Source organism: Erinaceus europaeus, chromosome 1, assembly GCF_950295315.1.
Source record: "Erinaceus europaeus chromosome 1, mEriEur2.1, whole genome shotgun sequence".
Classification (NCBI taxonomy): Eukaryota; Metazoa; Chordata; class Mammalia; order Eulipotyphla; family Erinaceidae; genus Erinaceus; species Erinaceus europaeus.
This window is the reverse complement of record NC_080162.1, coordinates 96064620-96078408: the sequence shown is the minus strand read 5'-3', so window position 1 is coordinate 96078408 and position 13789 is coordinate 96064620. Positions and strand designations below refer to the sequence as shown.

The 13789-nt window shown below is 44.6% G+C and overlaps 1 protein-coding gene across 1 annotated transcript in view; it reads left to right on the top strand.

The window, feature by feature from the left end:
- The window catches only part of ARHGAP22 (Rho GTPase activating protein 22), a 240466-nt gene that overhangs the window by 115627 nt on the left and 111050 nt on the right, over positions 1 to 13789 (top strand). The window contains exon 6 of the mRNA XM_060191343.1: positions 844 to 931. Coding sequence (XP_060047326.1) covers positions 844 to 931 — 88 coding nt within the window. The remainder of the gene's footprint in view (positions 1 to 843; positions 932 to 13789) is intronic.

Genomic DNA, 13789 nt, shown 5'->3' with positions numbered 1-13789 from the left:
CAGCCAGTTGATAGCTGAGCCAGGTTTTATGCCCAGGCAGTTTGAGGTTTAAATGGGTTTCCCATGAAGAGCACTAAAAATGCAAAGCAGAGCCACCCATAAACTAATCTGAGCATGAAGGAGATGAAGAAAGGTCTTAGCAGAGTTCAGTCATTAATAGAGAAGAAGGACAAAGTAGGTCCTGCCTGTCCTGGAGGGTGAGGAAACTCATATGACTCTGAGAGCTTCTCAGCTCCAGGAGGACTTAACGTATCAAGACGATGGCATGGCACTGACCTTGAGATGTGGGAGTGACCCACCAAACCTACCTTCTATAGTGAACACACAAAACTATAGCATATGTATGGCATGGCCTGTACTGGGTACCTCCAGCTTCCCAGCTGACTCCCATTCAATAGGCAAAGGAAGCAAGCCTGCCTTCTTTTCTCTGACTCTCTTTAGCTTCAAATCCTGCCCCAGAAAGTCAACAGATGGACACAATGAGACAGGAGGGTCCTGGCTGCTGAGAGGCTTACTTCCCGCCCCAAATTGTGTTTTCAGGTCTTAACCAGAGGAATAACAACTCTGGGCCGACCTAGTGCTGCCTGTGTAAAGGGCTCTTCCAACCCTGTGTACAAAAGGTAGCACCACTCTTCTCTGCCTCCACCCCATTGGGGACCCCAGGCACATTCACATCTGTTCTTGGTTCCTGCTACAGGAAGAAGGTTTGCATTCCTTCTGGAACCCAACCTACCCAAACAACTACCCCCCCACCCCCGATTCTGGACCCTACCCTCTTCAGAAACTCTGATTACAGGAGGCCTTTCCCAGCCATCTCATGCCCTCTGTTTCTCTCCTTTTTAGGGATTTATTTCTCTACAAGGCACCCAAGTGACTGAACTTCTTCCTGGCCCTGACGACCCAGGGAAGCACCTCTTTGAAATCAGTCCAGGTAGGCCTGTGAACCCTTTGGCTCTGTGCTGGGGATGCTCTGCCAACATGGTGGGCAGTTTCTGTGCCTGCAGCCTGGGAAGGGAAGATTTCCTTCAGGACACTCCTCCCTGCAGGAACACCAGTCCCATTTCCAAGCACAACTGGGAAATGTGGACACAAAGCTAAAAGATACTGCAAGTGTGTGTGTGCGCACACATACGCATGCATGCGCTTGCACACGGCAATTAAAACATACTACCAGTTATTTGTGTGATTAACCTTGGGAAAGAGAAAAATCTAGATTTTAAAAAGCACAAGAAAGAAACCAATCAATGGGGATGTCTCAGGATGAGGGTTCAAAGGGGCATCGAGGTTATATGCAGGTATATCTAGAGGGAAAAAAAATTCCAACACAAAAACACAGTTTTCAAATAATAACTATTCCCAAACAGAGAATTTTAAAAATGGTGGAAGAGAAGGAAATAATTCAACCCCAAGAGTCAGTGTCTTGTTAGCAGTTGCTAAACAAATGATTTCAAGTTCCCAGTTGTAAACTGTGATTGTGATGGAACTAAGTAAATATGTCTTGCAGATGAGCCTGTTTGTTTGCAGATGGCTGGGGTTCTGCATTCAGCGGGTGTCTTAGTGAGCTTGACCACCCCCAAAAGCAAAACTTGAGACAAGTATCTATTTACTTAGAGGAGGTTCCCAAAGGCTTAGGGAAGGGAGCAGAGCCAGGCAGCACATGCCAGTGAGCAGACTGCTGCAGTATGTGCCTGGGGCTTGACTGAGGGTTAGGACTGAGTTGTTTCACTCAAGGAGGAAGGGAAGTTCCACTTGTTCTTTAACCCCAAGCATAGCAGATGTCTGTTGAAGCATAAGATTTGTGCAGGTCCTGGAGCTGCCCAACTCTCCCTGCTTGTTTTTACACCTGTAGCCACTCTGAAAGGCCTTGGGAGTAGAGGCAGGCTGTCATGAGAATGTTTAAGGAGAATGACTTCAGTGATGGGGGGGGAGGCAGCCTATGGGAAATGTTAAGGAGTAAAAGCTTAATCACCTCTTTCAAATACATGTTGGCGTGTCTGCCACACATAACACCCTAGAATCCCTTGTTCCTGTTGATGTGATAGAATCACAAATATCACAGCAGCGCATAAGACTAGCTACATGAATTTTAAGTCATACTTTTATGTGTGCCCTTGAAGAGAATTTAAAAATACATCGTTAATATTTCATCAAGATAGAATTAAAAACGTTAAGAGGAAAATCATGAGTGCCATCTAGTGGAAAGATTTGCAAATTGCATAGCAGACAGCTAAGCCCCCAACTCTAGCCCTTCCAGCCAGTCCGCTGCCTGGTTCCAGTTAGTAAGTGGTGGGGCTGGAGACAGACCCAGCTCTATCCCCAATATCTAGCTCTCCGCCAATACTCGAATGCTGGTCTGTGTTCAAGTCTGAAGGAACTAAAACCCAGGAAGGAGTTGAGATTCAAGGACCCTGGATCTCTGGTCTACCTGGCCTTCAGTGCTTCCTAGGGCTCTGAAAGTCAGCCCTTGGCTGACTTGATTCTACTGGCCTCCCAGCATCTTAATTCCTGGCAGTGAGTTTATCTGGCCTCAGACCAAGCTTGGACCTCCTGCTAAGTCTACTGAGACTGGGCAAGGTGCTGAGTGGCCTGGAACTAGAAAAGTTGTCAAAGCTATTAATCCTTTTTTCTAGCTAGAGCAACGCAATTCTCTGCTAACACCCTTCTTCTAGTATTAGCAATGATGTTCCCAAAGTAAGCAAGTCTAAGACTACTAAGATGCAGAGGGACTCTTTCTTCCTTCCTTCCTTCCTTCCTTCCTTCCTTCCTTCCTTTCTTTCTTTCTTCTGACATTTTTTCCTTTATTGGGAGATTAATGTTTTATAGTTGATGGTAAATACAGTAGTTTGTACGTGTATAACATTTTTCAGTTTTCCACATAACAATACAACCCCACTAGGTCCTCTGTCATCCTTTTCCAGGACCTGTACACTCCCCCACCCCCCTACCCACCCCAGAGTCTTTTACTTTGGTGCAATACACCAGCTCCAGCCCAGGTTCTTCTTAATGTTTTCTCTTCTGATCTTGTTTTTCAACTTCTGCCTGTGAATGAGGTTATCTCACATCCATCCTTCTGTTTCTGACTTATTTCACTTAACATGATTTCGTATTGACTGTCTTCTGGACTCCCACTTCTTGTTCATTAAGGGGCGTGTCTTTGCAGGATCCACACTGTGGGTGGTAGAAGCGAATGCTGGCTAATTCATTCAAAGTGGGGGATTACCCAGAATTAGGGATCATAGGAAACTAACCCTGGGGGAGTTAGAAAGCTGCATGTGGAAGGGGCAGTTGAGAGGGATCTTCAGGGGCCTCAAAGGCTGGAATGGGGGAAAGCTGGGTGGGTGCTGTGTGCTAAGAAAATTGAATCTCACATGACTCCTTAGTCCTGGAAGACACACACACACACACACACACACACACACACACACACACATGAGATTTGGAGGGTGAGCTGTTCCTATTCTTTGCCGCCACCTGTGTTCTGCTCACACTGATGTCCACAGAGAAGCTCACTCTGCCAAGGGAGGAAGAGGATGGGTGAGAGTCTCTGCCAGAGTGCTCAGAGGACCTCATGGATGGCCAGGCCACTTAGGAGCCAGGCCATTTAGAGCTTTTCTGCAATTCCAATTAATCTCATCAAATTTCAAGCACACAACAGTTCTGCCTTTGGGATCTGTTTGAGTAGGTTCCAGAGCTAGTTCAGACCCTAAATTATGACAGGGGAGCACAATTTGATTTTTTTTTCCCTTTCTCTGGGTCTCAATTTGCCTCAACTAAGATAACTGGTTTTACTGCCCTCTGAAGTATCTGCCTGCCTAACAGAAGTCCACCAGTTGGCATTCCATAAATAAACTTTCCAGAAAAGAATAGGGGGCATGATTTCTTAAGACTGGGCTGGTCGTTGAAGCCACCCAGGCTTTGAACTTTCAGCTGCCTGTCCTTATCCAGTCTATATCTTGGAGCAGACTGGAGAACCACCACCCACTATAATGGAGACCTGACCTTGAAGTGAAGCCAGCACACAGCTCACTCTGTAGACATAGACTGATATCCTCATTAGCTGCCTCTGGAGCGGGATGGAGATCTCCGTCTATCTCGGCACCTGGTACCAGCCAGTCCGAGTATCAGCCTGACCTCGCACAGCCCCATGGAGTTAGCCTGCAGAGTGCCAGATGATGGTTAATGACTGAAATTAAAATTAGAAGAGAAGCTTAACACCCCACCCCTAAAAATGGGAGAATCAGCAACTTTGATAATGGTTGTTTGTACTATCCTGCATACTAGTCTGTCCCTCCTGTCTGAACCTCACTTCTCTCAACTAAACACAGGAACTGCTGTGAGAAGCTCCTACCAGACTCCCTGGAAATAGATAACACACGAAGAGAAGTGTGTATAGTTCATTCCTTTGGCTGAAATCCTGTTCTAGAGCAGGGGTGAGGAGTGTCTGGCCCACGGGCTGAAATCATCTGATCTGAGCCTGTCAAAGCAACCACAGGTGGGGCTCCAAATCAAAGAAATCTAGGAGCTTTTTTCATAACAATATTCAGTGCTAATTTCTCAAGCTGTTAATTTGTATGGCCCATGAATGTTATAAATATCCAAATGGCCCTTGGCAGAAAAACAATGCCCCTCTCCTGTTCTAAGCAGCCTGGTTCAGCAGTTCTAGAAAATAAGCCATGTGGGTAATTAAATTGACATTTCCACTGTGCAGTCACACTAGCCATACTTCATGTGCTCAGCAGACTCCTATGTTAGGTGGAGTGAGCACTGTTGCACTGACACAGCCCATGTGAGGAAATCACACTGTTCCGACTGTCACAGAGCCAGCACTCAACGAGCACCTTGAAAATGAAAGGGGTAGGGACCTGGTGGTGGCACACTCAATTAAGTGCCCATGTTACCACACACAAGGACCTGGGTTCAAGCCCATGGTCCCCATCTTTGGGGAAAAGCTTTACAGGCAGTGAAGTAGTGCTATAGGTGTCTCTCTATTTCCCCCTTCCATCTCAATTTCTCTCTGTCTCTATCTAGAAGTAAAAAATAATAATTTTTTAATTGATCTTTATTTTAATGAGAGAAGAAGATACAGAAAGAAAGACCAGAGCACTGTTGGGCTCTGGTTTATGGTGGTACTGGGGATTGAAACTGGGACCACAAAGCCTCAGGCATGAAAATCTTTTGCATAACCATTATGCTATCTCCCCAGCCCAATAAAGTATATATGTTTTATTACTGAAGTCTATGCACTAAAAAGCTTGAGACATTCAATCTATTTTCCCCTTCTCATATTGATTAAATAGTGATTTATAAGAGTAGAGGTTAATAGGAGAATATATTAACACCATTCCCACCACCAAAGAAGTCTGTGTCCCTACCGATAAAATATTTTTTACAAAGAAAGAAAATGAAGGGGAAGAGAATGGTCTGAGAAGATAGGTTACCTGGACAGTGCACCAGTTTTGTCATGTAATGACCTGGGTTTGTGCCCAGTCCCCTCTGCAGTCCCCACTGAAAGAAGCTTCAGTGTCATGGTGTCTTTCTCTCTCCCCCAACCCACAGCTGAAACGGTCAATCTGGAACAGTGAAGCCCTGGCAAACAAACAAACTGGGTTGGGGGATGCCTAAATTTTGGAGTCAGACAGTCCTCGACACACATTGTAGCTTTGCCACTCATTAACTGCAAGAACTTGAATCAGTAGCTTAACTCCTCTGAGGCTCCTCTTCATTATCTGTAACCAAAAGACTACTTACTTGGAAAGATGACTGTGATGGTTAAGTGAAGTCAAGATACACAAAAATGCAAAAGACAGACCAGTTTCCCCGCCTCCTCTTAACTGTCATCTTTCCTCCACCTCTCCCTCAACTCTGCTTCTATCAGCCCTATAAGTAAGCTTCAAATGAGAATTTTACTTTCCATGATGATCCTGGGTCCATGTTCCCAGAGGGATAAAGAATAGGAAAGCTTCCAATGGAGAGGATGAGATACAGAACTCTGGCGGTGGGAATTGTGTGGAAGTGTACCCTTCTTAACCTATAGTCTTGTTGATCATTATTAAATAAAAATAAATAAATAAAATTAGTTCTTGCTCTGTATTAGTTGTTACTAATTTTTCTTATGTATCAGCCTCTCCCAGAAGGCTGTTAAAGTCCAGACTGCTGGGCTTATCCCCCACAATCTGGAGTTGAGAGCTCTGGAGTTGGGCTGGAGAATTTGCATTTCTACCCAGCACCAGGAAAAAAAACAAACAAAAAAACCCCACCACTTTCTATTTAGTATTGGCACATTTATTGGCACTTATCCCCCTTTCTAAGTTTGAAACCCTGCATTTTCACTTTTTCTCTCTTCTTTCTTTCTCTCTCTTCCTTCCTTCCTTCCTTCCTTCCTTCCTTCCTTTCTTTCTTCTTTCCTTCTTTCTTTTTTATTGCCACCAGCATTATTGTTAGGGCTCTGTGCTAACATTAGGAATCCACCATTCCCAGTTGTAGGGCAGCCCCCCTGCTCTGCTCCATGACTGATGCTGTGGTCTATTTACATAATCCTTGTTTTGCCTGAGACCCACCCTGCCTGCAGGGTATTGGTTAATCCCACTGGTTAGAACCTTTGCAACAGCTGCTATGAAAAGCTTTCTACCTTCGTGTTCTTTTCTCCACCCCCTTTCCTAGCCATTTCCTTTTCCCACTTGCCACTTCCGGTTAAAGATATATATATAAAGGTGTTGTCTCTGATCAATAAAGGCATTGCATTGTGTTTCTGCTCCGCCACGAGTTCCTGGTCTCTCTGCCATGTCGCTGAGTAAGCAGCAGCCCAGGTTGGCACTGGTTGAGTTCTCTCCAACCCAGAGAGCATGTGCCCAGGAAGAAACACCCTCATGCTAGCCCAGCACCCAGTGGCCATTTTTCCTCTTTTTTTTTCTTTTCTATTTTATTAAGTCAGATAGAAATTGAGAGGGGAGAGGAAAATAGAGAGGAAGAAAGACAGAGGGACAGCTGCAGACCTGCTTCACCGCTCATGAGTGTTGCACTCCTCTTCCGTAACTGGGGAGTGGAGGCTTGAAACCAGGTCCCTGAGCCTGGTAAAGTGTACACTCAGTTGGGTGCACCACTGCCCAGCATGGCATTTTAACTTTTCATGAGTCTCTGAAAATCATGTAGCCTGTCCTGAGTGTAATGTCGGAATTGAAAAGACAGTATACAAAATCAAGAAGCAGTCCAAAGGCTCTGCTCATGGAATAAAGGAAACTGACTATCCTAGACTATGTCCAAGTGTAATCCTGTGCTAGGAGGGACATGGGCCAGCAGGCTTTCCTGAGCAGGGTAAGAAGACTGAAGGTCACCAGGACCATACCTACTTGAAGTCCTAGCTGCTCTGCTGTGAAGGAAATAGGGCACAAAGGGGCTTGTTGGCCACACCAATGGGTGTACAATGCTGCCTCTCCATCCATTTATTTTCTTTTTTGTTTGTTTGTTTGTTTAAAAAACATATTTATATTTATTTATTTTTCCTTTGTTGCCCTTGTTGTTTTTTATTGTTGTTGTAGTTGTTATTGATATTGTCATTGTTAGATAGGACAGAGAGAAATGGAGAAGGGGGGAAGATAGGGGAAGAGAAAGACACCTGCAGACCTGCTTCACCATTTGTGAGGCAATTCTCCTGCAGGTGGGGAGCTGGGGGCTCAAACCGGGATCCTTATGCCTGTCTGTGTGCTTTGCACCACATGCGCTTAACCCACTGCACTACGGCCCAACTCCCCATTTATTTTCTTTTATTTATTTATTTATTTATTTATTGTTAGAGAGAGTTAGGACAGAGAGAACACTCAAGTGCAAACCATTGCTCTACTCTTCACTTGATTCTGATTTATTTTGTCTGTCTTACTCTCATGTGGTGTCAGGAATGGAACCCATGGCCTCACATATGTGAAGTTTCGCAGGCTGAGGCCGTGGTCTATTAAGTGTTTAAACTGAAGCCATCTCTCATCTGAATGTGACCAGTCTGAAAGAGCCTTTCATGGCTCACCCAGGCTAGCCTGATTTTCCTGAGTATTTAGCTTGGTCCTCCCTCTGCTATGCTGCCTCAGCCCACCTCATTGTAATACTCTGGCTCCCTGATCCCATAGTCTCTGATCCACTAGGGTTAGTTGGGGGCGGGGGGGGGGGGGAGATTGCCTGAGGGGACTCCCAAGAGGTGTCCTGCCCTGCAGCAAGTTAAATGCATGCATCTAGTCTCAGCTTACTGATATTTTTCCTTCTCTCTACCAGGGTCACTGCCTCCTTTCACAAGGGAGGAGCCTGTATTTGCTTCTATGGTTGGCCCTCTCAGGTACTATTCAAAGCACCTCTTGTGGGAATTTTTTTCTTGTGGGGGATAATTGCATTCCGCTTATCAGACTTAGGGCTCCTCTTATCAATATTTCCATTTTATAAATAAATTTTTAAAAAAGAATAGGATCTGCAAGGCTGGGTGGCGGTGCACCTGGTTGAGCACACATGTTACAATGTGCAAGGACCTGGGTTCAAGCCCCCCTTGGCCCGTCTTTATATGCAAGAGAGAATCTTCGCTAACAGTGAAGCAGTGCTGCTTGCTGCTTTTCACTGTTGTTGTAGTTATTATTGTTGTTATTGATGTTGTTGTTGTTGGATAGGACAGAGAGAAATGGAGAGAGGAGGGGAAGACAGACAGGGGGAGAGAAAGACAGACACCTGCTGCTGCAGGTTGTCTCTCTTTCTCCCTATCTCTTCTTCCCTTTCAATTTCTTTCTGTCTCCATCAAATCAATCAATAAATGCAATATTTTAAAAATCACAAAAAACAACCAGTCCTAAAATTAAACAAACCAGTAGGATTTACATGTGATTCATATGGATGACTTCAGTTCTGTACTGAAATGCTTTATCAGCTTCAGCCAGTGCTCAATGCTCAGTGCTCATGGCCTGGCCTGAAGGAAGCACTTGGGAAGAGATGCCACAGTTGTGCAGATACCCTGGGAACCAGATGGCTTGGCTATCTGTGAACTCTTCAGAGTGGTGCTGTATGTGCAGTGTTGACTGCATGGCTAGATGAGATGGAGGGACAAGCCCGAGTCAGATTCTGGGGTGCACTGAGCATCAGACTCAGATATTTGGATTCTTCCAGGCAATGAGGAGCCACTGCTGGAAAAGGTATGATCACAGTTAGCAGCAATGAGAGGATAGGATTGGCAATGGAATAGCAGGGAAGGCAGGAAATCACTAACAGGGACTTCCTTCACAGAACAGTAGGTATTGGCTGCTAACAAGATAGAATAATGCAGGAACCAGAAAGTTGGGCATGGCTGGGAGGCAGAACGGCCAGACCTGATGAGGGACCAGATGCTGAAAGTTAAGTCTAGGATGACTACCAGGTTGCCAGGCAACATGGAAGGGGACACACAGTAGAAGAAGTAGTTTGGGGCTAGAGATAACTGAGTCACTCTGAGGTCACAGAAGGCCAGGCCAGGGGAGTCAGGCGTTAGCACAGAGGGTTAAGTGCATGTGGCACAAAGCGCAAGAACCGGCAGAAGGACCCCAGTTCGAACCCCCAGCTCCCCACCTGTAGGGGAGTTACTTCACAGGCGGTGAAGCAGGTCTGCAGGTGTCTCTCCCCCTCTCTGTCTTCCCCTCCTTTCTCCATTTCTCTCTATTCTATCCAACAACGACGACATCAATAACAACAACAATAATAACTACAACAATAAAACAACAAGGGCAACAAACAAAAATAAATAAATAAATAAATGTTTTTTTAAAAATGCGAGGCCAGGCCAGGAACTGTGATAACTTAGATTCAGCCCTGAAGGGTTTAAGACTTGTGCAGCCAGCCCTCAGCTCCACTCCACTGTGCCTGCTGTTCATGTAGTTAAGTGTTGTTCTTTCCTTTCTTCAAGATCAGGTTCAGTGATCAGTTATTCCAGAAAGCCTTTCTGGGTTCCACTCCCACCTGCCCTCTACCCCACCCTCCAATAAATCTTATAATGACGAAGAGTTCAAAAAGCAGACCCAGAACTTAAGAGCTATGTGATCTTGGGCAAACTGCCAACTTGCCTCTGGGCCTCAGTTTCCTCAAACATGAAATGAGGATAATGAAGTAACCCTGACCTTGGATTAGGAATGGGGGTGGGGGAAAAAAGGAATTGGGGGTGGAGGAAGAAATAGAGGGAGCCTGATTACAATGATAAAGTACCCTAGCTATGGTTATGATTTCTTAAAGCTACATGTGGCCCTACACACACACACACACACACACACACACACACACACACACATCTATGTAAGTGGTTAAATATGAATCAGCCCTGTGGATTGCACTAAGGTCAGTTTTCTTTTTCTGATATTGTGTTGTAAATGTATAAGGTGTTAATATTTGCAAAGACGGAGAAGAGCACATAGGACTTCTCTATCCATTTCTTTGCAACTTTTTTTGAATTTAGAGTAAATAAAATAAAAAGATTTTTGAATGTGCTGTGTGGCATTGTGCACCTGTATATTAGTATCATACCTGGACAGTGTTAAGTGCTCAATAAAGTTGACAAGTACTGTAACAATTAATGTTGTTGGAATATTGCCTGCAAAATTAGGAAACATAGGATACACTTAGTTTTTTTTTTTTCTTTACTGGGGAGTAATGGTTTACATGCAACAGTAAAATACAGTAGTTTGTACATGTGTAACATTTCTCTGTTTTCCACATAACAATTCAACCCCCTCTAGGTCCTCTTCTGCCATCATATGCCAGGACCTGAACTACCCGCCCCTACCACCCCAGAGTCTTTTACTTTGGTGCAATGTACCAAACCCAGTCCAAGTTTTTCTTTGTGTTTTCTTATTTTTCAACTTCTATTATTATTATTATTGATTTAATAATTATCAACAAGATTGTAGGATAAGAGGGGTACAGTTCATATAGTTCCTACCACCAAAGTTCCATATCCCATCCCTTCCACTGGAAGTTTCCCTATTCTTTATCCCCCTGGGAATATGGACCAAAGATCTCTGTGAGGTACAGAAAGTGAAAGGTCTGGCTTCTGTAATTGCTTCTCCACTGAACATGGGCATTGACAGGTGTATCTATACCCCTATCCTGTCTCTATATTTCCTTAGTCGGGTAAGGTTCTGGGGCGGTGGGTTTCCAGGACACATTGGTGAGGTCATCTGCCCAGGGAAGTCAGATTAGCATCATGATAGTATTTTTCAATTTTTTTTTGTCTGTGAATGAGATAATCCCATATTCATGCGTTTTTTCTGACTTATTTCACTTAACATGATTCCTTTAAGCTCCATCCAAGTTGAGGTGAAGAAAGTGAAATCACCATTTTTATAGCTAAGTAGTATTCCATTGTGTATATATACCACAACTTACTCAACCACTAGTATTTCATCCACTATACAACAAATCTACCACTTCAGGGGATTTTTTTTTCTTTTTTCCTTCCTTTCTCTTTCTTTTATTTGATTGGGCAGAGAAAAGTTGAGGGGGTGGGGAGATTGAATGAAAGAGGGAGAGGGGGAAAAGAGAACTGAAACACTGCTTCTCTCCTGCAGGTAGAGAGAGCTGGGGCTTGAACTCGGGCCCTTCTTTCACAAAGTAACATGTGTGCTCAGCTGGGTGCACCAGCACCTGGCCCCCTACATTTATTTTTTAAGGATATCATAGTAAACTTTTCAGATAACATATTCAATATGTTTCTCTTCAACCTGCAGGCACCTCTTCAGATAAAATGCCTCTGAGTTTAAATCTATGGACTTAATTGTTTATCTTTTAAGAAGTCTAACAGATGCAGTACCTCCTCTGAATGCCATGACTTTGTAGGCACTTTGTCTTTGCTAACAGTTTAGTTTATACTTCCTGACCTTGCAGACGCCTGTGTGTGTTTTTCCCTCACCACAGTGATTGGCCATGCGTCTGCCTGCCTTCTGCATGCCTCGACCCTCAGAGGTCCTGACCCTAAACCAGACACCAAGACATGTTTTCTATCTCATAGAATGAAAGGTCACTCACTGAGGGAAACCTGATAATTCCTTCAAGTGTAATTGCTCATGCTTCTTCAGCAGCAGGAGAAATAAATGAGCCCTGTGTTAACATTGTCTGCAGGACATGTCATATATATATGGTTGTTTGGGTTTTTTTTGCCTCCGGGGTTGTTGCTGGGGCTTGATGCCTGCACCATGAATCCACTACTCCTGGAGGCTACTTTTTCCCCTCTTGTTGCCCTTGTTGTTGTGGTTATTATTGTTGTTGTTATTGATGTCATTGTTGTTGGATCGGACAGAGAGAAATAGAGAGAGGAGGGGAAGATAGAGAGAGGGGGAGAGAAAGACACCTGCAGACCTGCTTCATCACTTGTGAAACGACTCTGATGCAGGTGGGGAGCCAGGGGCTCAAACCAGGATCCTTATACAGGTGCTTGTGCTTCGTATCATGTATGCTTAACCTGCTGCACCACCACCCGACCCCCCTTTTTTTAATGCACTGTTACGGTGGTGGGTATTCACAACACCATTCCCAGGACAACTATTTCAGTCTTTTTATTTTTTGGGGGGGGAGGAAAGCAAGGGGGTAGCAATACCATAACATAGTTCTAATAGTTTCCCCTTGTATTGAGGTTCTCCTTTGTGGTGCCAGGATTCAAATTTAGGGCCTCGTGGGCATTAAGTATGCACTGTACCCAGTGAACTATCTCCCAGTCAGCGCACAACATATGAATTTTTTTTTTTGCTATATAGGTTATCACTGGGGTTCAGTGCCTGCACAGTGACTTCACCATTCTTGTCAGCTATGTTTTCCCCTTTTTTTTTCATAGAGGGTGAGAGATAGGGAAGCAAGGAGAGGGATAGAGGAGAGATACCTGCAGCACTGCTCCACTGCTTATGAAACTTCCCCCATGCAAGTGGGGACTGGGAGCTTGAACCTGAGTCTTTTTACATGGTAACATATGTACTCAACCTGGTGCATCCCCCACTCCCCATCCCCCACATGTGATTTTAAAAGTGATTTATTGAGTTAATTTTTAGTAAGAGCAGTGTTTCTCTCTCTCTCTCTCACTTTCTCTCTCTCTCTCTCTCTCTCTCTCTGTGTGTGTGTGTGTGTGTGTGTGTGTGTGTGTAGGAACAAGATAGTTCACCTGTATAGCATGTATCACATACATGACCCAAGTTCAAGCCCAGCCCCCATCACACTGGCAGGAGCTCTAGTGTTGTGGTGTCTTTCCCTCTGTTTCTCTATCTTATAAATCAGCCCAGAGCAATGAAACCCCAGAGGCAAAGATAGATAGATAGATAGATAGATAGATAAATAGATAGATAGATAAATAGGCAATGGTTCGAGGGGTTCCCTTGAATGAGACAATTCAGTGTTCTTGACACCCACTGAATGGACATTACACTCTTGTTTAACAGATGTGGGGAGCTAGGTGTGTGTGTGTGTGGGGGGGTTGTCCAGGGTCACAGGTTCCTGTAAGGTGGAGTCTAGTGTCCATTTAGGTGAGTCCCACTTCAAGATCTTATTCTTAGCTGGATACCAACAGGAAACCAGGCAGGCTGGGCTCTGAAGCTCTGAGACCCAGAGAGGCACAGACAGAAATCCCTCAGCTCGAGATATGTGCAGCAGACAGGTGAGCAGGAGGTGGTGTGCTGGGTGCCAGCTCAGAACAAAGATGTAGAGAAAATTCTAAATGCGTGATCTCAGAGAGACTAAGTGCTAGATAAATTAGGATGTTGGCAGGAATGTGGCAGGGGATTAATGGGTGGGGGTTGGTCGACCTAGCTCACCTCTGAGCCAT